A 14753-nucleotide genomic window follows, 5' to 3' on the forward strand; every position below is an offset into this window, starting at 1 on the left:
CCGTGGCCTGGTGGCCTTACCGCGGCTATTGGGTCATGACAATAAAGGTGATGCAGCTCCGTAGTGGTAGGGCTCCTCCTGCTGTCGTGTTGAGCCTTGAGGATCTCCGTCATGGGACTATGTCTTCATCTCCACTCTTCGATCCAAATCCTTGCACGTACAGGGTTCCGTTCGTTGAAGTTTCTGAATTTCCTACCATTGTATCCTTTCTCCAGGGACTGATCAAGAAACTTTTCTAGGAAAAATTAATTGATACAACATGTGAGAAATTTAACGTAACAGAAAATTCAAGAAATTAATGCAAGATGCTTCTTCGAGTATTTTGAATCAGCTTTTAATGAAAGCACCAATTTGTCGATGCAAATTTTCATCGTCTTCAGTCTTGACGAAAATGCACCTGCAAAACGATCAACACCTTTGATTAGAGACCAAAGCCTCACGTGCCCACAAGGTGGGGGGGGGGGTTAGGTCAACGGATCTCCAATGCCAAAGTTAGTTTCTCTTAGAGAGTAAAGTGTTTAGGGCTTTTTTAGGGTTGCAAAAACTTTGAAAATTTGGTAGAATATGGGGTATTTATAGGGCTAGGGCCGGCCATATAATGTTTAATGGAGAGATATTCTCTAAATATTCCCAAGATATTAAATAAGAAATAATATCTTTAGATAATGGTGTAATTATCCCTAATTTATTTAAATTCGTATTACTTACTTGGTTAAAGTCAATTTCAATTAGGAATGTATTAAAGATAGGATTTGGGTAATTAATCCTTATCTTTAATACCTTGCCAAGGGTAGCTGAGATGCGGGCAGTCGTATTTAGCTGCTGAGACCTCCAGGGGTGTGAGCTGCACATGGGAGAATCTGAGAAGCCAACCCATTTATTGAGGGCAATCTTGTCTTTTTTGAATAAAAGTCCACGTGTCACCTCCAGAATTTTTGGGATCATTTTAGGCTCCACAAGAGCCATCAGTGAGATCCTCATCTTCGAGTAATGTTGACACTACTTTGTCTCTAACCACCATGGTTTGCTGCTTTTCGTATTCAATAAGCCTTAACTCAAAGGGGTAGCATCTTGGATCACTAGTACCCTATAACTTGCATGGATGATGGATTTTTCCGATTTGATAGTCTTCTTTTTTGAAGGCTTACTACCACCATATTTCTCAGCTACAATTTCAAGGTGTTTTCTTTTCTTTTTCTCCGACGTCGGGACATCAAGGATCTTCACTAGGTATTTCTCATCTTTTGCGTCCATTGCATTGATCATACCAAGTTTTTGATATGATAATTAGAACATAAATTGATAATGGCGTCTCGCTCATGCTCCTTAGTTCTCTCCAGAGCTATTAGCCATCTTCAATTCCGGTGTGCAAGATGAATGTTGTTGAAGTCCTTGTTGATTAGTTGTGGACTACATTGACTGATGTTTGTGACATTATTATTACAGTTAAGACCGGCAAAAGGAGTATTTCGAATTCTGGTTCCGGAAATATCCCATTCCTAGTTTCTGTCCACAACTAGAATGTCTTTATATCAGTCCTTATCATGGCATGGCAGATTGGTTATATTGGCGGCCCATCTAACACTGCAATGCAATTGGAATAAGTAGTGAGGATCAAAGCTCTTATGCATAGTGTACAGCATATGGAATTCTTGAATTCCTAACTTCGTCCCATACCATTTGTTTAAAAGCTCAAAGCATGTAAGAATGCAAAATGATGCTGGAGTAAGGTTGCAGAGGGCAATGTCATGATAGCTTAATACCTATTTTAAGAAATGAGACAAATGGAACTTCAATCCTAGATCTGGGTACCCAAGGTGAATCCTGGTACATAGGCGTTTATGGTCCGCAGGCATAGGGAGAGGATTCTGAACATGGTGGCCAACTTCCCATCAAACCGATAACCATTTAGGAAGTGTTGAAGGAGACTGATAAAAACTTTCGCTTCTTCTTCACTTTGTACCTTTACCATAAGAGGCTCAAATTAAGAATCATAGTTAGTGATATAAGCATAAAGTTCATTGGAAGGGGTATCCATCGATTTTAGGATAAAGTCAAAGGATTTGAGTAAGATCGATGAAAAGAACGGAAATCTCATACTTGGTTTGTAGGGAGAAAATTCAAGGCTTTTTGGAAAAGTTTAGAAATTTTTAAGAAGCCTGACAATCAGATGGTGTTTAAAGATGATGTCTTAGAATCGCCTAACCATTTAATACAGATCGTAATCAACATATTCGACAACTGGATTCGGCTAGAGAAAACAACGGACAAAGCTTCGGTTTTTGCTCACAAGCAACTATGATAATCCTCATTATTGCGATATTGATAACACGATTTACAAGGTAGTGCGCTAATACACGAAACACCTTGATGTCCAAAGGTTCACCAAAAACGAAGCTGAGATGCCACATGACTGAAGAAAGAAAAAAAAGGTTCATATTTCGACTTACTATGAAAGGCATGGTCTCTAGATAACTATCCATCTTCAAAGGGAACAAGTCCTTTTAGATGCATAGTTAGGAGCAATTATAGGACCATGATTTTTCATGTCGGAGTAAGGTGGATTGAAATATGCCCACCTCAGAAATCCAGTCATGAATTCAACAGCTTCCATCACAAAGCTGACTAAACGGATCAGTGATGCCACCATCATCATGTTCTAGAATTAGTGGGTGAAGCTCGTAGATTTTGCTAAGATAGACCATGCTTGTTCCACAAGATTTGGGAACCTAATCAAGCAAAGAATCACCAGGTTTCCAATAATTTTGGAGTCTTTGCACTCTAAGGATTGACATGCGCCGAAAGTAAGGGTAGAGACATTGGACCCTATCAAATGGTTGAGCTTAGACTCTAAATTTTCAATCTTTTTTGCAGCTAAACAAGCTTTGGCTGCCATCATTACCTCAGCTTTCATGGCAGCGTAAATCACTTTTTGGTCAGTGCCGAGGGAAACACCTTACCAGTGCCAAAAATATCTGATTGCCATGAGAAGCTCCTCAAAGTCAATGGAAACACCTTATCGGCGCCGGAGGCACTCAACATAACACCAAACTAAGCATCCAAGAGCTGCTAGAAGATCAACAAAGCATCCCCCTAGGACTTGCTTTTCCTTCAGGATGCTATAGGCATAGTCCTTACTAACTCCTTCTATTTTAACAACAAAAGTAAAAAATTTCACACTTTGTGTGTGAGTACATACTAGTATCTAATAAAATAATGACTTATGTAAGAGAAAAATTGTGACGATCCGTCCCAAATTTTATTATTTTATAAATTTTAAAATGTGAAATCTACGAAAATACCCTTAGAGGCGAGGGTATTGATTTTCGTGGATCAAGATATAGTGAGGTGTATGAATTAATCCTTTAACGTTTTCCTGAAGTACTCGAGAAGTATTTTTGGTTTAAGTCACTATTTATATATTTTCATATATTTTTATAATGTTTATAATTATTTTTCATATTTAATTATTTGAAAAGAGGAAGAAGAAACAGAGAAAAATGGACTGGGCAGAACTGCCCAATCTAAGAAGGAGAGGAAGGGAACATGAGGGACCGGGAGAGAAAGTGCAATGAATCGGGAGAAGAGAGAAGGAAAGGATGGCCCAATCAGAGAAGGAGAAATGAGGGGGAAATGAGAGAGTGAGATGCACGGGATCATGGATCCCTTATCGAATCCTTGCGACCCAACCTACGAAGCAATGGAACTCAATAGGTTCCGATGGTTTTTCAGGCGAAATTCTTGCTACACCGATTTACCACCTGAGAAACCTTCCATGACTTCCTATCTTCCATTTCCAATCAAATTTCACTAGATATTGCCTTGATTTTAAGAAAAATAGAACTCGTAGGTTCCGGGGGTGCATGGAGGAAATCTTATGATCGTGAAGCTAACTCCGTCAATCACCACCACCAAGGGACTCTACTCAACCCCAGGAAAAAACCCCAAGCAGTGGGGAAGACATTGGAACACCGAGGATGTCGAATTGAAGAAAACCCATTCTAGGGTTTCCTGCGGATTTGAGTGAAATTAGAGCTCTTCATGGCCAAATTGGCCTTGGTCGCAGGTATGAAATTTGCTCCACTCACTGAGATCTTCATTTCTGCAAAATTTGGTAATTTTTAGAAATAGTTGAATTTTCTTGCGAGCCGAGGCGGCCGACCGCCACCCGCGGCGACGTGTGGCCAAGGGACCGCCGATGTCATTCTTAGGCTAAATTAGATGTCTTGAGTTCAGTTGTGGTGATTTTATATCATAGGTTGATCGTTTGGACCTAAATTCATTAAGATACGTTACTTGGTAAAGATGTGAATCGACGATCCAACCGTTGGATCGTCACCAAACTTTAATATATTATAGCACATAATATTTAAGGACCATAGAAACATACGGATCGGGAATCCGACATACGGATCTTCCCGAATTGGATTTGTAAGTTCATAAAATAAAATGTTGACCGCCACTTGATTTTGGTAATTGGCGGAGATCCGACCGTTGGATCATAATGAAACCTTAGGATGTTATTCTAGAAGTATAATGTGTATCTTTGGAAGCAACGGATCGGAAATCCATGATACAGATCTCTCAAACTGAATTACGTAGGGATGGGTTTTATGTAAATTATATATTTTATCAGTTAGAACTCTGAGATGTGATTTAATAATTGGTCACAGGCGACGATGGTTCGTGATGTCTCGATATGCGTGCTAGGGAGTCGTAGCGCGGACCTTAGGTGAGTGGGTCTTTTCCTTTCTGTTGTATATTATATATATGAGATTGACAATTCCATAAATGTTTATAAATTGATTATTGCTTATGATTACTGTGAATGTTTTGACACACTGTCGTGAACTACGAATGGCTTGATCCCTGTTTAGGGTACGTAGGCAGTCTAATGAGACGTTAGATGCATCCATATAAGAAATGAGATTAAATAATAGAGACAATAGCTTTGTTTAAGGAATTGAGCAATGTGAGGGATATTGGTGAAAAATGTGCGTTTTAACTTTATGTTTTAATGATTAATAGTTAGTACACTGTATTTTATAATAGGACCTGAAAAACCATTGGAACCCATTGAGTTCCACTGCTTTAAGGGTTGGGTCGCAAGGATCTGGTGAAGGATCCATGATCTCGTGCATCTCACTCTCTCCTTTCCCCCTCCTTTCTCCTTCTCTGATTGGGCCATCCTTTCCTTCTCTCTTCTCCCGATTCGTTGCACTTTTTCTCCCGGTCCCTCATGTTCTCTTCCTCTCCTTCTTAGATTGGGTAGTTCTGCCCAGTCCCTTTTTCTCCGTTTCTTCTTCCTCTTTTCAAATAATTAAATATGAAAAATAATTATAAACATTATAAAAATATATGAAAATATATAAATAGTGACTTAAACCAAAAATACTTATCGAGTACTTTAGGAAAACATTAAAGGATTAATTCATACACCTCACTATATGCTGATCCACGAAAGTCAATACCCTCGCCTCTAAGGGTATTTTCGTAAATTTCACATTTTAAAATTTATAAAATAATAAAATTTGGGACGGGTCGTCACAAAAATTTACATGCAAAGAATTTACCGTTAGCATCTCATTCCAATGAAATAAGAATATATACACATAATAGTGCATTACTAAATTAAAATAGGGAAATTTTATTGGGAACTTTAATGAAAAGCTCCTGGTACTGTTCACTTTAACGAAAAACCATATTTTTACACTAAAAAGTCAATCCTGGTACTATTCATTTTACCCTTTATTTTGTCCTTATTGTTAAAACTTAAAGTTTTCAAGTCATTTTCATTAGTTTTGCTAATTTTATTTGGACCCAGTTATTTTATCTCTACACCTAACTAACAAGTTTTATCTACCAAACGTCCAAGTTTACCCTTAAATAAATAAGAATAAGAAAAGAAAAGAAAATAAACATTGGTGTTTTTATCTCTACACCCTATAACTCCAAAATTGGCACGTCGGTGCACTCCTCCATTATTTTCGGCAAAACCCACCTAAATAACAACAAAATATTCTCTCGAGTTCATCAATGAATCAGCTTGCTAAAAGCCCTTATTAGCCATCCTTTATAATTTCAGTGTAGGTTTTAGGTTGATATGTTTGTTTGTTTGAACCGTTATCTGGGAGTTGGCTACTTGCATAAATTATTAAAACTAATAAGTCATCTTTCTAGAAACCCTTGTTGCTATCTCATCTAAATAGACACTGACATGAAAGCTTTTTTCTCGAAATTTGTTTAATGTCCAACAAATTGGTAAGAAGTTTTTTCCGCTGAAATTATAAATGAGGGCCACTAAGGGTTTATTGCAACACGGGTTTCTAGCAAGCTTACTTGTTGATGAACTCAGGAGCATATTTTGTTGTCATTTGGGTGTGTTTTGCGAGAAATAATGGAAGAGTGTAGATGTGTGTCAGTTTTTTTAGTTATTGGGTGTAGAGATATAAACACCAATGTTTATTTTCTTATTCTCATTTATTTAAGGGCAAACTTAAAAGTTTAGTAGAGAAAACTTTTTAATTAGATGTAGAAATAAGATAGCTGAGTTCAAATAAAATTTCCCATTAAAATATCATGTAATGGTAAATTCCTTTCAGAAGACCAACTATTTTTACATTTTCCTGAGATACTCTTTCAATACTAACGCACGCTCAGGATCGCCTCCAAAGTAAAAGACAAAAAGTTGGAAAAGAAAATAGGAAATGACTAAAAATGGAACAAAAGTAGAGAGTCTCGTCCAAGCCTTTCCTCTAAAAATTTACAACCTTTGATGTGAAAAGTTGGAAATCTCCTCCATCTGAGGGATCTCTGAATCAATTCTCTCTTTAAACTCTCATTCTTTCTTTCTTGCTTTATTGCCTCATTAATTTGAACACTCCTATCAATTTATCTACCACTTTCCCCTTATTAATGCATTAACAGTTACCCATTTTGCTCTGCCACTTTTCTGCCACTTTTCTGGTAATTATGTTTTGGACATTTTGAGGCTGTAGATCCAACTGCAATTCCAACTTGGTAAAGTGTTTCACTTTCCCATTTCCCCCCTTTGTATGTTTCTTTGATCTCTTGTAGTTGTTGTTGTTGCAGTAGTAGTAGTAGGTACTTGTTATTTCTGGGGAAGTTTCATAGCTAAAAGCTGTGTAATTTGTGTGTTAGAGGTGGGTTCTTGAAATGCCCATTTCTCAGATTGTTGGTTTTTTTTTTTTCCATTCAAAATTTCTAAAACTTTGATAGAATTTTAGTGAATTTAACTTGTGGGTGTTTTGGTATTCGGGTTTTTGTAGAGCAGTCTTGTTTTGTTTCAAGCACTCTACTTTGTTGTTGAGGAATTGTACTTCCAAATTCCAATGGATTATGGTAGAGAGAGCAATGTAGTCCATGTAATCACTGGGAATAGTGGTGGTGGTGGTGGTGATATTTGGTCTAGTGACCAGGCAGTTTGGGCTACTGAGGATGAGTACCGTGTTTGGAATAATGGTGACGCGTTGGCGGACACCATGTCCAACTCAAATTATGATCAAAGGCAGTCGCAAAGTCGCTCTGGAAGCGAACCCCCAAATAAGAAATCAAGGAACTCCCAAGATGCAACTTCATCTAACCGGTCAAAAGCCATTGGGAAAATGTTTTTCAAAACCAAACTTTGTTGCAAATTCCGTGCTGGGACGTGCCCCTATGTTACCAATTGTAACTTTGCTCATAGCATTGAAGAGCTTCGGAGGCCGCCACCAAATTGGCAAGAAATTGTGGCTGCCCACGAGGAAGAAAAGGCTGTATCTTCAGAGCCAAGGGAAGAGTACCAAATTCCAATCGTCTCTACAGGTTATGGTGTGGAGACTCCAAGATCCTATAAAGGGAGGCATTGCAAAAAGTTTTATACTGAGGAAGGGTGTCCTTATGGGGATAATTGCACTTTTCTACATGATGAGCAGTCCAAGAATAGAGAGAGTGTGGCAATAAGTTTAGGTCCTGGAGGGTATGGTGGTGGTGCTGCTGCTGCGAATGGAGCAAGTAACAAGCCATCAAACTGGAAAACAAGGGTTTGCAATAAGTGGGAATTGACAGGATATTGCCCATTTGGAAGCAAATGCCATTTTGCTCATGGTGTAGCAGGTATGATTTATATACTTTTTCATAGAGCTAGCCGTCTTGCTTATGCTTCCATTCTAGGACTTAAGAAATACTGGTTTCAGTTTCTTTACATGGATGCTTGATGTTCTCAACTTCCGTTGTCCCAAATAAGTAAGACATTGAGCGAACTCTAAATAATTGTTGTAAAATTATAATTTGATACATCATTTATGTCCCACGCCTGTTCTTGTTTTGCTCTTGATTTTGAAAAGTACTTGAGTATGTTAAGTGATTCAATTATGATCAACTACTATTTAAGTTTATTTTCCAATAGTTTCAAAATCATGGTACTGGTTTACTTTTTGTTTTGGTGCATCATTAACAAAGACTTTGTTACCTGTGTTCCCCCCCCTGTAAAAAGGAAACATTAACACAGGAATGTTTCTTTTAACAAAAGAATGTTTCTTTTTCATCATAAGACAAAGATGCTTGTCAACACCTTTCTTTGTTCTGTTGTCTTTCATTGAGAGCCTGGGAAAGCCCAATTCCGATGTTAGGACAGAGGTTCTGGATTGCAAGAACATAAGACTTTATTCGAAGCTGCTCATCCCGTCTTTTATTTGAGCCAATCTATAGTGGAATTTAGAGGAATTGTTTCCGTAGCAGAAATATGCTGTTGAATTATTGCTTACTTGTTCACCTGTGTTATTGATTATGACAGGAAAGAGTGAACTCATTATGGTGGTGGGAAGAAATCTCCCATAAGCTCTTCAATCTTTCATTTTTCTTAACCATCCATGGCCTTGAACCAAGATGTTATTGAAGTTGCCTATGCTGATTTGGACAACTGGATGGTTTGTCCGTTTCTTAATTATTATTATAATTTACATGGGTATGATTAGAGAATACGAAGGAAGAAGGTCAGCTGAATAATACCCTTCGGATTCCAGCAGCGGAGTCGATGTTACCATCACTAGATCGAACAATCAGCAAGTCATCAGGGGGGGTCTAGGGCTGTTCTCCAACCCACTGAAAAACCTTAACAAAGAGGCTGGTACAGAACAATCAGTCCAAAAGAGGCTTACATCTAACTAAGAAGGCCACTCGTATTATGATAATCATTAATAAGAGCATCTTTTATTGTAGGCTAGGGAAGTTCCTAGTTAGAAGCTCTATTCCATTTTTTCATTCCTTGTGATAAAACATACCACCTGAGCCTCTGTAAGTTTAGAAGAAACAAAGATTTTGACATAATTAGCGGTAGAGAATGAGATGGTGTATCGAATCTACACTGCTGACACAGATATTTGTGGAATTCTTATTGTCTGGATCTGCCTCTGAGCATATATATGTGTGAGAGGACTTTATAAAAAAATATAAGTGATATAAGTTTCTAACTCCTATCATGTCTTTAATGAGGGAGAAGACAAATCCAGACTCTCTCATGCCTTCAGTGGAAATTTCTCAGAAACAGAGGGCATATTCCCACTGTTAAAGTTTAAAACAATTATTGGTTCACAATCGTAACAGCTTAGGGTTTTGGGATCTGGTTGTCTAGCATGGTACTAGAGCATTGGTAGTAGGAGGTCATTGGTTCAAAATCCAATCCCCATTCTTACTTTATTGTAGGATTGCAAGGTGCAGGGTGGGGCTGGACCTATGTTTCTCCTCTGCCTCTCCACGTGCAGAATGGGCACATTCCTATGAACTTAAGGTTTTGGGTAGTGGTAAACCAACAATGTATATCACCTGACCAACTATACAGATGGCGACAAATTCAAATTAGCAACCAGCTTAAGAGAGATGTGGCCACACTTTTGAGCTGATCAACTTTTTCTTATTGGTGGTTTGACTTGTGCATTGAAGTCTAGGGAAATATTGTGCATCTTCCATGAGGAAAGGCACAATGGAATTTACCCTCAAAATATAAAGTTTAAGCAAGGATCATGTAGATGCATACTATTGTTGTACAACTTGATCCAGTCTGGCTACGCAGTGCTGTTACTGTTGTATTATGAGTAATGATACTAGATTGTGCATTTGTTTGTTTACTTGTTTTCTCTAATTTTTTGTTTATTGGCTACTGAAGTATCGGTACAAGTTCTGGCCGAAAAATGAAAGATTAGAAAGTGTTCATAAAAATTGGCATGGTGATGCTCCTGTTAAGATCACAAGTATTCACAGTTAGTTGACAATAAATGCAAATATGCTCTTACGAGAACGCACTTGACAACATCTGTTCAACTTAAACTTTTCTGCCACTGAAGAGTAGCATGCTAATGTGTTGTCTGGAATCTGGATGATTTGTCTTCCGCTATCTGAGGACTATATTTTTGTTTCAGTTTGAACTTGTGTGCAATATCTATCATGACTAATCGTTTAGTGCTTTCAGTATCTGACTTTGAAATCCTGAAATTCTGACTGCAGAATTACACCGGTATGGTGGTGGGCTTGTGGAGGGAGAAACTAAAGATTCTTCTTCAGTCGCTCCTGACAATAAGCAGGGAGTAATGCCTTCGAAAACTCCAGGAGATGCTGTGGTAGTATCGGTCCCTCTACTCTCATTTTCTGATGTTTATCACCTTGGAGTTCCGTCACAAAGACCATCTATTGTAATTCAGAGATCAGGGCCGAGAGCCCATCAGAAATGGAAGGGACCAGACAAAATCAGTAGGATATACGGTGACTGGATTGATGACATCGAATAGAATTTCAGATTGCTCGCCTGCAATGCACTGCGGTCGCTTACATAAATTAGATAGAAAACTAGATACCTAGTCTTTGTAAGAGATTACGGTATCATCATGTAGCTGTAACACTTCTGCAAAAGTTTCTGTATCCTCGCTTCGAGTTCAGGTTAATCGCGGGCTTGTTAAGTCACATCCGATGTGTTTGTTTCATGTGAGAATTTTTTTGCTACAAATAGAACTTGAAGCTTTGTATCACTATCCTAATCTGAGTCTTCCTTGTTACCATATTGTTTAGGCCCAAAATAACAGTTTGGGCCGAGGGAGGAGTCACTTTCGGCCCGGGAAGCTGTACGGCGAGAGGGTCATGGGGCGTTCAGCTCATGGGCTTCCAAGCCTAGGTCGGTTAAATCAGAGTGCAAGTCGAGTCCTAATACAATAGGGACCCTCGACGAGATCAGTAAAACTAGAAGGCGAATCCGGCTCAGTTAAGGACTAGATTCATAGTCCTAGCAGAGATAGGACTGATCGAGGTAATGTTAATCCGGAGAGGGAAACCTAGTTCGAATAGGATTGGAATTCGGGCTCGGTGTTCTGCTACTATAAATACAAGACGTTCAGCAATGGAAGAGCCCCCACAAAATCAATACAAAATTGCCCTGCGCAAACTCTCACAACTTGAGATCTTTTTCTTTTCCTTTTTCGCTGACACATCTTCCGTTGGCATCAACAGCACTGTGGAAGCAACCGGTGATATCTTAAGTCGGCATAGATAGCTCTGTCACCGTAGAGTCGATCGGTCTCGCAGTATCTTCCGTTGGCATCAACAGCACTGCGGCGAGAACGGTCGATTACCTATCCAAGTCTCGGTCGAGAAGGGTTTTCGAATCCTTGTTGGTCGAGGTCATCTCATTAGCCTTCTCGGCGAGGTGAGGTGTCACAGTTATTACATTCGGCACATTGCAAGCCGAATTCGGTTCGTGAACTTTGTAAGAAATAGCAGCCTTGTCTTCAGGCTCGAGAACCCAAGAGGCCGAGACGTGTTCCTTTCTCGGCCGCAATCGCAAGACGCAGAAGTCAGTAGCGCGACCCAACGCAGCATCATCAAATTTACTCCTCGGCCGAGCCCCGGCCGACGAGTTGGCACGCCCGCAATCACCGAAGGACGTAGTTAGCTTAGAATATACTTGGCCTGCGCGCCACGTAGGCTTTGTAATTTCTAGGGTCAACACATATATAATTATGTGACGACCCTCTTTGTCCGAAAGAGACGATGGTCCTTAGTTTGTACCACTTTGTTCGAACTATCAGTTAAATAAGGTATTTATCTTGCATCCCCTATTCTCGAATTAGTCATGGTATTTGTATCCAGTCTTTCTGCCTTTGAGGTTCTTTTGTACTGTTTGAAACTGTATTCTCTCGTATGATGCAAAATAATATGACTGGATTTTTCTTTCTTATTCGATGAATGGGCAGGCAAGATTCGAATTTGGGACTCCTAACAATGGAAAGAGAAGTGCCAACGTTGCACCAAGGGCCAAATATGGCATTGAAATATACGGGTGGCTAAATATATAGAGGATAGTGTTATTCGTACATCTATTTTTATCTTCTACATGCGCTTGTTAATTTTTTGCCATTGTCTTTTTTTACTTTTGATCCGACGTTTGGAAATTAAGAAAGTTGTGTGAGAAGTAAAAATGAGTGTGGATAACACTATCCTATATATATGGATCTAGATCCAGAGACATTTTTCGACACACTTTTTTGGGGTTTCCATTTCGTAAATTTTCAAGAATCCGAACTGTTCATATTTCAAATCTTCTTTGCAAAAAAATAGACAAATATAAAATCATTAAAAATATTCATTTCTAGTGAAGAAAATGGACGTATATATTTCTACAAAGACCACAATGAAATGAGTGGGCCCTAAGAATGTCAAAAAATGAGTTCACCGATTCTGACACACATATATGTACATTTTAAAACACGTTTTTATGGGATCCACTTTGTAATGTATCTCATCAATCCTAACCCTATTTGTGTGTGTGTGTTATTGATGAAGAAATTGGTGGTTTGGAATGATAGTGAAGAGAGTAATTAGTTGAGCCCCATCCTTCTCTCAAGGGCTCGCTCAAATTAAGCTCAGAAGTTTTGGTTCTTACCAGCGACTTCCACATCGCCAGCCAACATACCAAATTAAGGCAACAATTTTGTATGCTCACAAAAACATGGGGAGATGCATTGTTGTGTTCCGACACTAACACAAACAACATTACGTTCTCTTTCGTAGCTCCTTCTCGTCAATATTACTATTACTATTATTGTTGTGTTCCGTCGTCTCAGAATATCCATGCACTAGGGCTGGCCGGAAGTGCAAGCCGATCTCCGGCCACAAGGTTAACATCAAGGTATTGCCGCTCAGTCTTCTTTATGCAGGGAATGTCATCATCGACCACGAATACAAATTACTCCCCAGTACCTCAACATGCCGCCTCCCCTCCAATTATCATCCTTCTGACCGTCCTCCTTGTCTTCTTCTTTGCGGGTTTCTTTTCTATTTACTTTTGCAAGTGCTTCATGGATCACATCCTTGCCTCCTTTCAGAGCACACCCTCCGGAGATCTTGTGGGCACGGCGGTTGTACCCAAAGAAGGCCTTGACGTTTCACTCATAGAATCATTTCCAACATTTGAGTACGCAAGTGTCAAAGATTTTCGAATAGAGAAGTACGGCCTAGAATGCGCAATTTGCTTGGTGGAGTTTGAGGACGATAGCATGCTACGCCTCTTGACGGTGTGTTGCCATGTTTTCCACAAGGATTGCATCGACCTCTGGCTCGAGTCTCATAAAACTTGTCCATTTTGTCGTGGAAATCTCGAAGTAGTAGCCCCGAATTTGGCGGACAAGTCTCCGGTTCTTGCTCATGAGAACCACGCCATGCAAGACATTCATGAAGGGCATGATTCAGTGCTGTTGGATCTGGATGCTGTCCGCATTGACATTAAAGATGAACAAGGCCAAGATCATCATCATCATCAAGGAAATAATGATAACAGTAGTAAAAACAATAACAATATGGTTGCACAAGGTGAACAAAGTAGCAGCAGCACTACTCGAGATCGAGATCAAGATCACGATCAGAATCATGATCGAAACAAAGAGAATGAAACCGAAAGATTTTCGCGGTCGCATTCAACGGGGCACTCCATAGTTAGGCCTAGAGCAGAGGAGGATCGATATACGCTGAGATTGCCAGAACATGTGAAGGAAAAACTTATAAGAGGACATCATAACTGGACGGGAAGTTGTACTACATTTGGGGAGTTTTCTCGCCAAAGAGACAATGCAGGTGCTTCCTGCTTTGGAGAGGCCTCTGGCTCCGCCGGTGGAGGAGACGTTAACAATGCCCAAAATGAAATTACAAAGATAGCACAAGGCCTAAAAACGTCTGTTACATTAAATCATCTTTCAAAAGGGGCCTATTACGAACATAACGGCCACGAAATACATTTAGCCTCAATCAAAGTTGTTTCCTAGATCAACAACACGGTCTGCCACCATATTACGTTCTTTGTTGTCTGTAGATGCATTTCTATTTGTGACTAATATAATCTTGACATCCCAATATGAAAGCTATGGTAAAATTTATCGTCTTTAGTCTTAATGAATTTGTACTTACAAAATAATTAAACACACGTTTGATCAAAGACCAAAGTCATGCGCCCATGGAGTTAGAAGAGGAGAGAGAGGGGGGGGGGGAAAGGGGAGTTGGCCAATAGATCTTCGATTCTTGAGTCTGTTTTTCTAAAAATAGAGAGTTTAAGGCTTAAGTTTCTATCATAATTCAACTCTACATTTGCCCAAATCTACATTTACGCTACTCAAAATGATCCAAAAATATCATCAAAACTTGACAAAGAAATAATTTATGGGCTCATTAAAATGTTCAATGTCTGTAGTTAGTTGGTTCAATTATTTAAGGTAGCAAGG

General features: G+C 39.2%; 2 protein-coding genes across 2 annotated transcripts; both read left to right on the plus strand.

Annotated features, from left to right (window-relative positions):
• The first annotated feature begins 6702 nt into the window (after positions 1–6702).
• On the plus strand, positions 6703–11021 carry LOC139192775 (zinc finger CCCH domain-containing protein 56-like). The gene is made up of 2 exons (XM_070815444.1): positions 6703–8115; positions 10501–11021. Exons 1-2 carry the CDS (start codon positions 7353–7355, stop codon positions 10779–10781), a joined length of 1044 nt encoding a protein of 347 aa, XP_070671545.1. The 5' UTR covers positions 6703–7352; the 3' UTR covers positions 10782–11021.
• Positions 11022–13026: 2005 nt separating this feature from the next.
• LOC103435705 (RING-H2 finger protein ATL29-like) lies at positions 13027–14427 on the plus strand. The gene is made up of 2 exons (XM_070814944.1): positions 13027–13171; positions 13368–14427. The coding sequence occupies exon 2, from the start codon at positions 13539–13541 to the stop codon at positions 14298–14300; it is 762 nt and encodes a 253-aa protein (XP_070671045.1). The 5' UTR covers positions 13027–13171; positions 13368–13538; the 3' UTR covers positions 14301–14427.
• Positions 14428–14753: the final 326 nt, after the last annotated feature.

Source organism: Malus domestica, chromosome 16, assembly GCF_042453785.1.
Source record: "Malus domestica chromosome 16, GDT2T_hap1".
In the NCBI taxonomy this organism is placed as follows: domain Eukaryota; kingdom Viridiplantae; phylum Streptophyta; class Magnoliopsida; order Rosales; family Rosaceae; genus Malus; species Malus domestica.

Coding starts and splice junctions, on each gene's coding strand:
- LOC139192775 (XM_070815444.1), top strand. CDS start 7,353: ATGGATTATGGTAGAGAGAGCAATGTAGTCCATGTAATCACTGGGAAT. Junction 8,116..10,500: donor TTTTGCTCATGGTGTAGCAG/GTATGATTTATA, acceptor TTCTGACTGCAG/AATTACACCGGTATGGTGGT.
- LOC103435705 (XM_070814944.1), top strand. CDS start 13,539: ATGCTACGCCTCTTGACGGTGTGTTGCCATGTTTTCCACAAGGATTGC.